The 15322-nt window shown below is 39.6% G+C and overlaps 1 protein-coding gene across 4 annotated transcripts in view; it reads right to left on the reverse strand.

The window, feature by feature from the left end:
• RSRC1 (arginine and serine rich coiled-coil 1) overlaps window positions 1-15322 on the reverse strand; it is a 177005-nt gene that overhangs the window by 157862 nt on the left and 3821 nt on the right. For all 4 annotated transcript variants that reach the window (XM_028731398.2, XM_028731399.2, XM_028731396.2 and 1 more), the window contains exons 2-3: window positions 14611-14801; window positions 6839-6964 (exon numbers count right to left, since the gene is read on the reverse strand). In XM_028731398.2, coding sequence (XP_028587231.2) covers window positions 6839-6964; window positions 14611-14792 — 308 coding nt within the window. In that variant the 5' untranslated portion in view covers window positions 14793-14801. The remainder of the gene's footprint in view (window positions 1-6838; window positions 6965-14610; window positions 14802-15322) is intronic.

Here is a 15322-nt window from a genome sequence, read left to right on the forward strand (position 1 = left end):
ACATTATATCAAAAGCAAGAATTCCTTCCCTATTTGTGGGACAGAAAATTTCTTTTCAACACCTCTGGGCAATTAGCTAGCTGCCGCAAACCAAATGCAATCATACAACGAATACTTCTAACTGGTAGTGCTACCAAAGCTATCAATTATGTCACTGCAGAGCTCATCAATGAAGAAAGTTTTAAACCTAAGGATTTTGACCATCTAGGCTCCAAATCAGTCTACATATGATTCGACTTCTTAATCTTTCATGGCCTTGTCAGTTCTCTTTTGATGTCAATGATGTCAACATCATTCTTGAACTGTGGTGTCATAGAACGGAAACCCAAGCGCAACTAAAGTCTCTCTGATCTAAATGGCAGCAAACAGCTGGGAGAAGCTAGCCAGGGGGCACCTGCTCAAGGAGCTAGAGGGGAGACCCAGCTGACTAAGCATCTCCGCCCCAGTGACAAACAAGGTACCAAACAAATAAAAGCAGCCAAGCAAGATGCTGAAGATGTCAACCCAATTTACAGCTGCTGTGAAAAAGGCAAATTCCATGTTAGGCATGTTAGGAGTCATTAGGAAAGGGGCCAATGTCATAAGTGTGGTATCTCCTTAGCCCATATGTACCCACTCAATGGCTTCAATGTGTAGAACAGGTACTGTTTGTTATAGGTGCCATATAATACTCATTCCAATCCACAGTTGCAAGAAATCGATCTTTTAGTGTGGTGGCACTCACACTTGGGAACTCCCTGTTTACTGACATCAGGCAGGTACCTTCACTGCACTCTTTGATGCACTTGCTTCAAACATATTTGTATAGGCAAGCCTATCCAGACATATAGAAGTTGACAAATTCTAATCACTTTTGCTGTTAGTTAGTTAGTGGATCCATTCCAGTCCGGCTTCCGCGCTGGTCATGGGACCGAGACAGCTCTGGTTGCCCTAACAGATGATCTTCGTAGACAGCTGGATTGAGGCGGGTCGGGGCTGCTGATTCTTTTAGATCTGTCAGCAGCTTTTGACATGGTTGATCACGAACTCCTGGACCACCGCCTTGCCGACGTGGGGATCCAGGGCGCATTCCTTCAATGGCTGCGCTCATTTCTCTCTGGTAGGGGACAGAGGGTGGCACTTGGGGGGGGAATTGTCATTGCGCCACTCCTTGGTGTGTGGAGTACCTCAGGGTGCGATACTCTCCCCGGTGCTTTTCAACATCTTTATGCGCCCCCTCGCCCAGCTTGTCCATCAGTATGCCGATGACACCCAACTTTATCTGTTGATGGATGGCCATCCTGACTCGGCCCCAGACACACTGACCAGATGTTTGGAAACTGTGGCTGGATGGTTACGTGGGAGCCGGTTGAAGCTAAATCCTTCGAAGACAGAGGTCCTGCGGCTGGGACGGGACGATATGGGATTGAGGGGGCAACTCCCATCTCTTGCGGGGGCGCAATTACTGCCAGCACCGTCCGTTAAGAGTTTGGGTGTAATCTTCGACACCTCCCTTTCCATGGAGCCGCAGATTGCAGCTATAACAAAGACGACATTTTTCCATCTCCGCCAAGCTAAGCAGTTGGCTCCTTACCTCTCTCGCCCTGACCTAGCCACTGTGATCCACGCGACGGTCACCTCCAGACTGGATCATTGTAACTCGCTCTACGTGGGGCTGCCCTTGAGACTGACCCAGAAACTCCAGCGGGTGCATAATGCTGCAGCGAGACTCCTTACGGGGTCTTTGCTGCGAGATCACATTCACCCGGTGCTATACCAGCTGCACTGGCTCCCGGTAGAGTACAGGATCAGGTTTAAGGTGCTGGTTTTAACCTTTAAAGCCCTATACGGTCTAGGACCCTCGTACCTACGGGACCGCCTCTCTTGGTATGCCCCACAGAGAAACTTACGGTCATCAAATAAAAACAACTTGAAGGTCCCAGGCCACAGAGAAGTTAGGCTGGCCTCAACTAGAGCAAGGGCTTTTTCGGCTGTGGCTCCGATCTGGTGGAACACTCTGTCACAAGAGACTAGGGCCCTGCGGAACCTGACATCTTTCCGCAGGGCCTGCAAGACAGAGCTGTTCCACCAGGCCTTTGGCCAGGGCACAGCCTGACTCCCTCCCTCGGCAATCTTCGCGGAGCTCTGGCCCAATGGTTGCCAGTGGCTTGATACAAATTAATTTTATAATGAATGATTTTAGAGTGTTGTTTGTGCTGTACTTTTGTACTGTTTTATTGTTGTTAGCCGCCCTGAGCCCGGCTTCGGCTGGGGAGGGCGGGATATAAATAATTTTTATTTTTATTTTTATTATTATTATTATTATTATTATTAATTAATTTATTTATTTATTTACACACACACACAGAGAGAGAGAGAGAGAGAGAGAGAGAGAGAGAGAGAGAGAGACTTTTATTGATAATGTCAATATTTCTTGTAAACTGCTTAAGAAGTTTTATTACAATCAAGTTGTATATAAATTTTATTAAATAAAAGAAAGTAATAATCCACAACGAGGCCATACTTGGAATACAGTTGCCTTAACTCACGAAGGATACTGTAGACCTGGAAAAGGTTACGGAAAGGGCAACCAAAATAATGAAAGAGTTGGAGTAACTATGGTGAAAGGTTACAACATTTGGAGTTTTTAGTTTAGAAAACTAACAGCAAGTAACTGGGGGTTGGGAGACATGGTAGAAGTGTAGATTATACATGTTACCGAAAAAGTGTATAGGAAGAAGTATTTCTCTCTCTCTCTCTCTCTCTCTCTCTCTCTCTCATGATAGTAGAAGCCAGGAACATAGCAGAATGTTGGAAAGTTTGGGAAAGATAAAAGTTCGTACTTCTTCACACTTGTAGCCATAATGGCTATGCCTACCTCCACTATTGGAGGAAGTCTGCTTTGTTAGGAATCACAAGAGGGGAGAATACTGCTGCTCCCCGTGAGCATCTGGTGAGAAGAGGGTGCTGAATTAAGACAGGCCTTTGACCTGATCCAGAAGGCTCTTCCTATGTTCTTATCTGATGCCTATAGTGATACTTATTTACCTACATACACTAGTACTGAATGTTAAATTTGGTGTTCATATCTGGAAAACTGTTAAATGTAAGCTCTAATTCCATAGGAGAACACATTAATCCAAGTAGTATGAGGAAACATGAAAGATTTATAATACACATATAATGTTGGCAATAATGACTTTGCATCCAGAAACATAATTACCTTCAAATTTTAGCAGTTTATGGAAACTGCTATATTTTCTTGCCTACATTACAAATTTCATCCATGTTTACCCTGAGTTTTAAACTTAAGACAGTTTATTATGAGACATACAATTAAAAAATAGTGTATTATACCATAATTAGAGCACAAAACTGCTGAAAATACAGAATATGACTGCACTCTTTGTTTTACTCTAATGAATGCCTTGAGAATTCAAGAATTAAATTATGCAACACATATGCATGACATATGAAACAAATTCTACAATTAATAGAAATAAATAACACCACCAGGAATACCTCGATTCTGTATGCATGTGCAAACTGTATAGAATTCTAATGCTACCATCCAGAACACATAATAGCCTAATAAGAACTGCCGTATCCTAATCTTCACACGGCAATAATTTCAAACTGATATTATTATTCTCATTTCCTTGAATAATATCCATACTCCAGGGTCATTTTCCTTCTCATATTCAATATTGTGCATGCTTGTATCAAGATTCCTTTCTTCATATCCTGTCACAGTATCAATCACTGCCTCCTGTCCACTCAATCCACTTTTGATTTATCAGCCGCCGTCTTTCTGGACTCCATAACTCGACCCAAACCATTTTAACAAGACATTGACAAATAGCACTCAGTATCGCATCAACCTGTTCCACTTAGTAAACTAAGAAACACTAACTGTGACATCTCTGCATAAGTATTCTATTCTATTCCCCAGACTGATGTATATTAATGAGGAGATGGTATTTGAAATGCTTCTTCCACATCAGCATCTAATATGATCAAATTAGGAAATGGGATGATTTATTAAATTTTGTAGAGCTGAAATATTTCTTTATATCACTATATCTGTGGTTTCAGAAAGTGAGCTGTTGCTTTCAATTTTTCTGCTGAGGATGTGCCCGCATTTCACAGAGGAATTATTGTCTTTAAAAAGATTGCAAGAAGACGAAATGTTATTAAGCAAATGCTCAGTAAAACAAACTAAATCAGTTTTAAAATTCCTAATTTAATGTAAATCTTGGTTGTTTTGCTGAAATTCAGTTTGTGATCTTATTAAGTCTTATTTGCATTGTACTGTTTTGCTGTAGGACAATTTTGAATCTATAGCATAACTAGGGAGCCTCAATTCTTGACCTGAGGTACAACTAAAATAAAATAAATAAATGTAATATGAACACATCTGTCTTTTGGGTGAAGAAAATCTATGTTACTTGATATGTAAGGTGTGCGGGGTTTTTTTAACAAATGAGGGTTTTGTTTAATTAATTAAGAATTTGCATTTCAGATTGATTCACGTGTCCAACACTTTGAACAGTTAAGTCTTTAATCATTTAAGGCTCTAATTTCTATTAGAAAAATACTAAAACCTGGAAGCAGCACTCAATACAAATATATTATATTGCAAGTATCATGATTTTTATGCTAGGCTCAAAATTCTCAGTTCAAAATATCTGACTATGTGTTATATAAAGCCTTGATATTCTTCTGTTTTCAGTAGTTCTGAGACTCCCTTTTCTCACAGACCCACCAAAGCCCAAACTTGAGTCACTTTCAGAAGAACACTTTCAGAAGAAAATAAAACTTTCAGTTTTATTTTAAATGTCTTTCAGTGGCCTGGGTTAAACTTTAAACTAGGTTTGAGTTTTAGAGAATACTCTTTAGATATTTAAAAATAAAATAAAATAAACAAACCTTATTAATGGAACATACTATATATAAAATAATTTTGTATCTCCCCTCAGAGAAGATTTCTTAATGAGCTCCAAAAGTGCTTTCTATCTATGGACTGACACTCTGAAAACTTATGTATTGTAGAGCTCAATGTACATCTCCTTAAAGGGGCAACACATAAAACTAGCTAAGCTGTACTGTTTATCAATGGAACTAACTAGCCACACATATAGCCAGAATATAAGAATGGGAAGACAATTTACCAGTGACCTATGTAATAAGGGCACAAAGTAATAAACATAGCAAGAAATGATTTATCGTTAGTATTCTCAACACAGTGAAGATACTTTAAGTCCACTTCCCAGTCTGCAGTGACACAGAAAACCAGTACAGATCCTCAACTACAGATAGGGTTCTGTTCCACATCAACCCAAAAATTGCAGAAATTCATCACTTAACAACATTCATTTTGAAATGCTCTCATTTATTTATTGACTTATTCACCCAATTTATATCCCGCTTTTCAATCTGAACAGACATCTGGAATGCTTTGTGATTCAAACCATTTACAGATCCACAGATCATCACAAATCCACTTACAACCTCATGAGCAGAATTATTGCTTTCCAGTAGAAGAAATCGAGGAGTCATCAAAATCCAGTCACATATTTCAAAGATTAGCTTACAATGGTTTCCCAAGTCTTGCCCTTTTTGCTCGTACATGTGGAAGTTGCTTCCCTATAATAGCAGCAGCTGTGCTGCATGTGTCTATATTGCAACTACATGGGTATGGCCAATTATGTGGCTCTTTCTTAGCCAATCTGCCCCACATACATACCACTGTCATGGTAGATAACACTAAGGAAAAAAGTTGTGTGTATGAGTGAAAAAGTCTCCAGTTGCAACCTTGCTCACAGGTTATTTTATTCATTCTCAGTCCATTGCCCCACAAGAGCATAAATCTCCCGTCTTCAAGACTGTATGTACTCTTCCTTGATTTTCCATTTCCTTCAGAAAATAAATGTGCTATTTTACTGCCAACAAGGAAATATTTTAAAATATTAGGCTGACAAAAAATTAGTCTTAGTGTGTTGAACATGCTCTTTCCATCAGGGATAACACATTTGCATCCATCAACTTTCTTGGGCTAAAACAAAATAAGCTATTTTCTTCATGTGAAATATAGCTCTAACCTTCTAGTACAATCACCAAAATAGTTTTAAAATGTTTGTTTGTTTTTTAAATTAAGGTATTTATATACCACCTAATGAAACTACCAAAGTTTCCAAGCAGTTATTTACAAACACTTGTACAAACATTTAGTCACACACATTTCTCATGCTTCTTACTTAAAATACTAAACCATCAGCAGCCATAATAGCTATAGGCAGAAGCTATGATTTCTGCAGAACGGCTGGATTTTTTTGTGATTCCGTTTACAGATCCATTAACAGATAACGTTTCAAATACTGATTCTGATTTCCTACATTCCAGTCCACATACAGAGGACTTATTGCCGGTAACACCTTGTGTGGGTCACCTCCTTCATGCTGAAAGCACAGCTGCAGCTCCATACAGTTCTGTCTGACACACACTCACAAATTCAAATATCTGTATTTAAATTGAGAACTACAAAGTACTACTGAGCAGTTGGTTTAGCACATCTGCTAGTAACATTAGTGTGAGTACCCTGCAAAACAAGTATTTCTTATTGTGTTGGCCTGCTATGGCAGTGTATATACCACACACCCTATTAGTCACTTGTAATACTGAACTGCTTTAAGTTTAAACTTCGGGATAGGAAGGTCAAGCTAATTCAACCTTTTGCATTGACGCTACATAACTCTCTAAAGTTAATATAACTATCACTGTAGACAACAAGGCAAGAGGATACAGAGAAAAGTATACATTATCTGGTCAATCTTATTCTCCGAGGGCAAAATGGTCATACCTTCTTGTTCTGCTCTTTGATCTTGATCTCTGAGACCGATATAATTTTCCTCGGTCTCTTGAACGGCTCCGGCTCCGTTTTCTCTTGGATCCATATGAGGAGCTGCTGCTAGATCGATGCCTGTGCCTAAAACAGTAACAGATATTGCCAGAAAGTCCATCAGTGGAGCATAATAAAGTTCACATTTTGCACTTGCACTGCCACTGATCTAGCCTTTCTGCATATATACAGTGAAAACAAAAACTAAAATATATATATACATGGATAGAAACCTGCTCAGTCTTTAAGATCATCTTCCTAAACCCTTCTCCGGATGCCCCCAGCTTCAAAGGCAATATGGCTGACAGCTGAGAACAAGGCCTTCTCAGTGGCAGCATACCGGATATGGAACTTTCACCCTGGATATGTTTGTTTGGTACCTATTTTGTTAAGTTTTAGGCACTGGATGAAAATAGTTTTCTTTGCCTGTGCTTTAATAGACTACAATGGACTCTCACTGTCATATGGAATTTTAACACTCTTCACTTACTGCTTAATTCAATTCAATTTGGGATATATATCCTCCTATAAATTAAAGAAAATAAATCATAAATAAATATTCATAAGATTTTACTCCAACGCAAGTCTAGGAAATAGTTCTATATATAGCAAAGAGGGGTGCAATTACACAGTTCCTGGCATAAAAGTAGGAAATAAAGATATACTATAAAGGTTTCTGAATACAATTTCAATCTATGTAGTATTAAAACATATTTAGTACTTTTCCTATTTTTGTACGTAATAACTTACTAAGTAAGAAATGTTACTGCAATGCTTATGTTTTGTTATGTCATTGGCACTGTGATGCTACAAATGCCCATGATTTTCAGATTCCATATCCATTTTTGAAGAAAATGTCCTAAACACAGCAAGTTCAAGATCATCACAGCTTTTGGCAAAACAAAAAGTGAAGACTAGACAATAAGGCTGGTTCGCAACAGTGAAAAGTAAATATGTACTCTTGTAAATCCTCCCAACCCAAAATTTTAGATCATCTCATGCATATTTATTGAGATTATACAGCGTTACACCAGCCTCAGTTGATTTCACAAAGTATTTTTCCCCACTAGTACCTATACTACTTAGAGAGGTACTTCCTTTGGGAAATATGAAGTAAATTTAAGTTATCATCAGTTCATAGCATGCATCTCTGTTCTCCCAGGAGGTTTATTCTATATAGAGAGGTGCTTCCCACTGGAGGACGATGCAGAACTGTCAATTGGGGCATGCACAAGTGCTTGCCAATACAATTGTTCTTGTCTTTTAAATCAAAACACATATGCACAATGGCCAAGACTGAATAAAACCACATTAAAAATCACTGCACCAGTATCTGTAGAACAGTGCTTCCCAACAGGAACATAATGCAGCTTCATATAAATACCCAGTGACTGCACATCTTATTGCCCCTTAAAATTATTTCAATACACATCTCTGCAAGGACAGCTCAAAAGCAGCATGGGAAGTTTGATCCAGAAGATAGTATGTAGGACAGCACATCCCTACACAGTCAATAACGCATAAGAGCAAACTGCCATTTTAAGCTACATTATCATACCATGAGACCTGCGGGTATATGGCCGTATATAAATTCTATTGTTGTTGTTGTTGTTGTTTATTTATTATTATTATTATTATTATTATTATTATTATTATTATTATTAATTATTATCAACAACAACAACAACAACAACATGCCCTATCTTCTCATGCTTAGAAACTTGGTGTGAGTTTTAATCTGCTTTTACTGCTATTTTAACTTTTTGAAAGTCTTAAATTATTAATTCTTATTAGGGAAAATTTTGAAGTTTTGTGTTGTTGTTTTTACAATCCAATAAATGTATAAATTTTATTAAATAAAATAATTTATCACTGAAGCCAGAGATGGGGAACTTGTGCCCTTCAGGTATTGTAGGACTACAACTCTCATCATCTCTGACCACTGGTTATGCTGGTTGGGACTGATGAGAGTAGTAGCCCAACAATATCTGAAGGGTCATGTTCCCCACCCCTATTTAAAGGTACCCTTCTGGCACTCTAACTAAATACTTTTGAATGCATGTCCCCTGCATAATAAAGGCATAAAAGCACACCTGAGGTTACAGCAAAGGTTAGCCTGTTTAAATCGCCCCACAAACCCTCTCCTTCCCTGTTCTGCTGAGAAAGCTGGAAGTGGCTACAATGACCAGCACTTCTTCCAATCAGGCCAAGCAAATGAGCTCAAGTCCAGACAAGCCAAAGCAGAGCAGAGCAATAGGCAACTCTCAGTGGACTCTTCTGGGTAAAATATCAAGGACCAGGGTCCCCTGAAGTTTTAAGGTAGCTGGCAAAGCTGGCAAAACATTTCGTTCCAGTGGTTCTGGCCCCCTGGGAGAGCTATACAGTCATACCTCAGGTTAAAGCAGCTTCGGGACGAGTATTTTCAGGTTGCGCGCTGCAGCGAACTGGAAGTAACCACTATCTTATTTGGAGTGGCCCTGTTTTGCTTCCAAACTGGCAGAAGCTCAATCACCCAATTTCATTATTTAAAAGAATGATATTCAAGCAATAAGCTAATTGTACATCATCTGACTGGAAGCTTGGTTAATCAACATGGAAGCTGGAGTTAGATTCTGCAAGGCATACTTTGCAAACGATATGTCTTATGGCAGGGTGTTCTAAAATGTTCTCAGTGTTACTCTATTTAAAGACATATTTATCTTTATCTGTGAAAAACTGGAATTTATTTACTAAATGAAAAGGGAACAGTTGCTTTTATCAATCACCATAATTTAATTCTTCAAAGATCAAGCAGAATCCAGCATAACCTTGAGATTTTATATTATCTTAACAGCCAGGGGTGTATCCTACACTGAGGTCAAGACAGAGGTGCTAGCCAAATCCTCAAAGCAAATACTTAGATCTTTCTGGATTCAAATAAGCCAGCTGGTTCTCATCCAGCCTCCAGGGTTTCTTCAAGCTTGGTGTTATCTGTCAGATAGTCATATCTGCAGTGTAAGAGAGATATTCATAAAGCTGCGTGTCATCTGCATAATGTTGGCATTGCAGTTGATATTATCCCACTATGTCCCTTTAGGGGATACATGTCAATATTAAAAACAGGACCAGGAAAAACAAATGTGAAGGCATTCTACCTATCAGAACTTTCTGAAGAAAACATTTAACTATCACCTTTGATTAACTATAAAGAAATTAACCAGATTTATTGAATTTTATTCTACCGTAAGATCCAGATAAAGTTACAACATTATGTTGTCATCTAAAATTCTGAGCAGGCAATTTTATCTTCTATAAAATAATGTCTGATATCCTAGTCTGGTCATTTCTCCTTGATTTACTTTGCCAACATAGGTGAAAAATGTACTGTCTGAAAACTGGGAGGCAATAGACTGTGTTGGGAAAACCTATAATATTTTACATGGGAGAGAATCTCTAAATTATATTTTTTAAAATATCACCCATCTAGTGCCCATGTGTAGCTTACAACAATTTAAAGTCACAATAAAAGAAAACTATATTAAAATAACAATGATATAGCAATAAAAAGGCATGAAATACATTAAATATTCATTTATAAGCTACAATGGCAGAATCACAGGTATAAATGACCTGTGAAATAGCTCAGTAGGTAAAGCATAAGACTCTTAATCTCAGGATCCTGGGTTCTAGACTCATGTTGGGTAAAAGCATTGATGACCCTTGTGGTCCCTTCCAATTCTATGATTCTATGAATCCATTCTATGAGTTCTTACTCAGCAGGCAAAAGCTTGTCAGAATAAAAATGTATTTCTTTACCAACTGATGAAAGACAATCAGAGAGGAGGCTGGCCATGCTCCATGAACAAAGGTAATACTGGTGGAGCCACTAAAGAAACCGTCTCTCATTCTCAGCAACTATTATTATTTATTATTTATTTAATTTCTATACCACCCAATACTCAAAGGTCTCAACCCTACGTCACAACCCTACGTGAAACACAGAAAAAGGCCTCTCCTTAATTTTAGGAAGTGGACAGAATGACATGGAAGGAGGCAATTCCTCAGGTATCCTGGGCCTAAGCTCTGAAGTACCGTAAACTGGCAGTGAGCACAGATGTTGCATCATAGTCCCATGGGTGTGTGTCCACATCCTTGCTGCTCCTTTCTGGACCCACTGCAGCTAGCTTCCCAAAGACACTTCACAGGGTGGACCCATGCATAGCACATTGCCCAATCACAATGTAACAAGTCGGATGTAAAGCTGTATCCAGGAATATTCAACTGCAAATGTGATTTTTCAATGGGACTACACCCGCATCCAAAACTCATTTAATCCCTACTCCAGATTCTGTCTTCCTCCTGACCAGGAGCATGTCTGTCTTGTCTACATTGTGCCACAGTTTGTCAGCCCTCATTCAGCCCATGACCACCTCTGGGCAACCAGTCAGAACCACAGAAGCTTTCTCACGTACTAGACGAAATAGTGAAAAGGAGCCACTGTCATCCAAGAACAATGCACTCCAAACCCTCAGGCACCAGGCTGAGTTAAGGGTAGCATAGAAGAACAAAACTGCTTTAGCCAGCTCATGGAAGACATCAATGGCCAGTACAGTGGTACCTCGGGTTACCGAACGCTTCAGGTTACATACGCTTCAGGTTACAGACTCCGCTAACCCAGAAATAGTACCTCGGGTTAAGAACTTTGCTTCAGGATGAGAACAGAAATTGTGCTCCAGCGGCACGGCGGCAGCGAGAGGCCCCATTAGCTAAAGTGGTGCTTCAGGTTAAGAATAGTTTCAAGTTAAGAACGGACCTCTGGAACGAATTAAGTACTTAACCCGAGGTACCACTGTAGACTGATCCTCACACTCATCTCAGAGCTATTTGTGGGTCTAACAGTCAATACAAATTACGGAAAGGCTTTCATTTCTTTTCTTTTTTCAAAAAGGAACCTACCTGTTTGTTAAGTCTGGCACCAGAGGTCCTTCTCTAAATATCCCTGCTGATCTGTAGGCTTTCTTAATAATAATTACTATTATTTAAATGCCGCTACTTGACTGGGTTGCCCGGAGAGCCATGTTTTAGAACGTTTCCCCCAAAAAAGATTGACCAGGATTTGTAATTTAATGTTGCTACAATAACTGCTTTTGTTTTGATGTTTTTGATCTGTTTTATGGTTCTCTTTTGTAGGCTATCTTGGAAATCTGGATTAATAAAATTATGCTGTTAAAAAATTAATTTTAAATCAGCTGGTGTTGGTCCACTGTGCTTCATTAAGTCCAGGGTCAACACAGCCGTCTACCAGGAGATTTTGGAGCACTTCAGGCTTCCTTCCGTAGACGAGCTTTATGGGGATGCTGACTTCATTTTCCAGCAGGACTTTGGCACCTGCCCACACTGCCAAAATACCAAAACCTGGTTCAATGTCCATGGCATTACTGGGCTTGATTGGCCAGCAAACTCGCCTGACCTGAACCCAATAGAAAATCTATGGGACATTGCCAAGAGACAGATGAGAGACATGAGAACGAGCAATGCAGAAGAGCTGAAGGTTGCTATTGAAGCTTCCTGGTCTTCCATAAAACCTCAGAAAGCCACAGGCTGATAGCATCCATGCCACACCGCACTGAGGCAGTAATTGATGCAAAAGGGGCCCAGACCAAGTACTGAGTACATATGCATGCTTCTACTTCTCAGAGGTCCAATATTGCTCTATTTGCAGTCCTTGTTTTGCTGATTTCATTTAATATTCTAATTTTCTGAGACTGTTAATTTGGGGTTTTCCTTAGCTGTACGCCATGATCATCAAAATTATAACAAATAAAGGCTTGACATATCTCGCTTTGCATGTCATGAGTCTATCTCATATATTAGTTTCACCTTTTAAGCTGAATTACTGAAATAAATGAACTTTTCCACGATATTCTAATTTTCCGAGTTTCACCTGTAGGTGTCTGTCTATATGTTGCCTCCTTGATCAGAAACAGTATGTCTCCAAATATAATTTCTTGGACCACGGCAAAATAGGGCTACCGCATCCATGACCTTGTACTGAACATGCCATAGGCATCCAGTTAGCCATGGCTGAAAACAGAATACTGAACTAGGCCTTTGACAAATCCAACAAGATTCTTCTTATGTTCTTATAATCCAGGTGTTAGAAATTTTCTAACATGTTAGTGGTATTCTGGTAAAATTAGATCCCAAGCTTCTCTTTCATTCTATCTACTGATTTTGGATTTGTTAAAAATGCCACACACACCCCAAAATTGCTAGATATTGGAACAAGTTTCTGTTCATCTAGGAAGGAACGCTTTATCAACATTCTTGAAACTGCCAAGTTGAATGGACAGATTATGTGCAAAGGAAAATAGAATACGTCCATCAATTCTATTTTCTGAGATATATAGACTATTGTCTACTGGAAAACACATAATAATTTTATAATTTTGGACTGAGAAACTTTCTTGTAAATATTTGTTTCTTTTCAACTAAAATATAAAAAGAAACATCAAAAGCCATAAGAATGACTGTTAATGATATTACTTTCAGCAAGAAGTAAGCTTTCTTTCATTGCCACTATATTTTTACTGAAATTTCAGTAATGTAGAAGTTTTATTTTTTACCAGTGATATGGTAGTTCCTCCATACCAAATACAAACTTACAAAGTGATTACTATTACACAGATAAGGAAAGATAAAAAGCAGGTAGATGATGTTTATATGTCCACAAATTTATACTAACCAGAGAGCAGTAAGGGGACTTAATTACTGAGCCTCTCCTTCCACATAACCCAGTGGCGCATCCAGATTCAACCCCATAAGCCTGTAATCCAGTTTGTTTGGACACAGCTGAAGGAGTATCCTATGCAAGCCAAATGAGGCAGAGCCAACCTGCATTACCCACTTTGCATTGAAAATCTGGTTGATTGTTAATGTTGCCCCCCAATATATGGAATGCAGCACTGCACCCATGCAATAATCCAAAATGACTTCAGTGCACACTGGATGATGTGCAAGAAATAACCAGCAGCTCTACCTTCCTCTCCACTAGTGCCTCAATCCAAAAGGTATTGCCAGTTGGAGCAGAGCACTCATGCAGTAGCCCTGGATGAACACCAGAGAAAGGGGGGTATTTTGTTTCTATGTGCCTTTGCTGGATCTTTATGCCACAACCTACAGGTAACGACCGATTGGCATGGGGTTACATTCCTGACCCTCACTCCACCCCGTGCATCAGCGGAGCACACATAAGCTCTCCCCACCCACCCCATTCCACCCCCTTTTCAAGCCACTAGTGGCTTGTCGCTATGCGTGCATGCATGGCCGCATGTCAATTGGACACACATAAATTGGTCAATCCTGACAACCTAGCAGTTCGAAAGCACGTCAAGTGCAAGTAGATAAACAGGCGGGAAGGTAAACGGCGTTTCCGTGCGCTGCTCTGGTTCGCCAGAAGCGGCATAGTCATGCTGGCCACATGACCCGGAAGCTGTACGCCGGCTCCCTCGGCCAATAAAGCGAGATGAGCGCCGCAACCCCAGAGTCGGTCACGACTGGACCTAATGGTCAGGGGTCCCTTTACCTTTACCTAAATTGGTCATTGCCTGTATATGCCATTATCTACAGCAGAATGTTGGATCAAGCTGTGAATATTTAAATATTTTAAATATTTAAATGCACATATATTTAAATATTTTAAGCAGCCTTTTCTGCAAACACTTTCAAAGCCCAATACAAATTAATTCATTTACCTCTTTTCATATGAATGTGAACGAAACTGGAGATCTCGAGACCGTGACCTTGACTTCCTTCCTGATTTTTTACGGCTGTAAGTTCTGCTATCAGAAGAACTGCTTGAAGATGACCTCCTACGGTGTTTCTTTTTTCTTTTGCTTCTGCTCTCTTCCTCGGTGTCTGATGAGCGGCGACCCATTTTAACAAGCTATTTTTTAAAAAAGACAAAATAACTGTAAACATCAGATGAAATCTTAAACGTTATCATAGAAAGCCTGCTGTACCCTTACCAATCTCCATACACCAGTATTCAGTTTAGACCCAAATCCTAACTTAACATTATTTAATACAGTGGTACCTCTGGATGCAAACAGGATCCGTTCCGGAGCCCTGTTCGCATCCTGAAGAGAACTCAACCCGCATCTGCGGGTTGCGATTTGCCGCTTCTGCGCATGTGCGTGACGTCATTTAGACGGTCTGCGCATGCGTGAGCGGTGAAACCTGGAAGTAATACGTTCCGTTACTTCCAGGTTGCCGCGGAGCGCAACCCGAAAACGCTCAACCTGAAGCAACTTTAACCCGAGGTATGACTGGACCACTGCTAGGTAGTTGCTATTTACTTGGGCCTGCTCTCTTGTAACACCTTTTCCAAAGCTACAAACAACAATCCTGATCATATTTACTTTTATCACTGAAATTAAGAGAGCTTGCTTCCAAGTAACTGTCCTT

This window comes from Podarcis muralis, chromosome 6 (assembly GCF_964188315.1).
Source record: "Podarcis muralis chromosome 6, rPodMur119.hap1.1, whole genome shotgun sequence".
In the NCBI taxonomy this organism is placed as follows: domain Eukaryota; kingdom Metazoa; phylum Chordata; class Lepidosauria; order Squamata; family Lacertidae; genus Podarcis; species Podarcis muralis.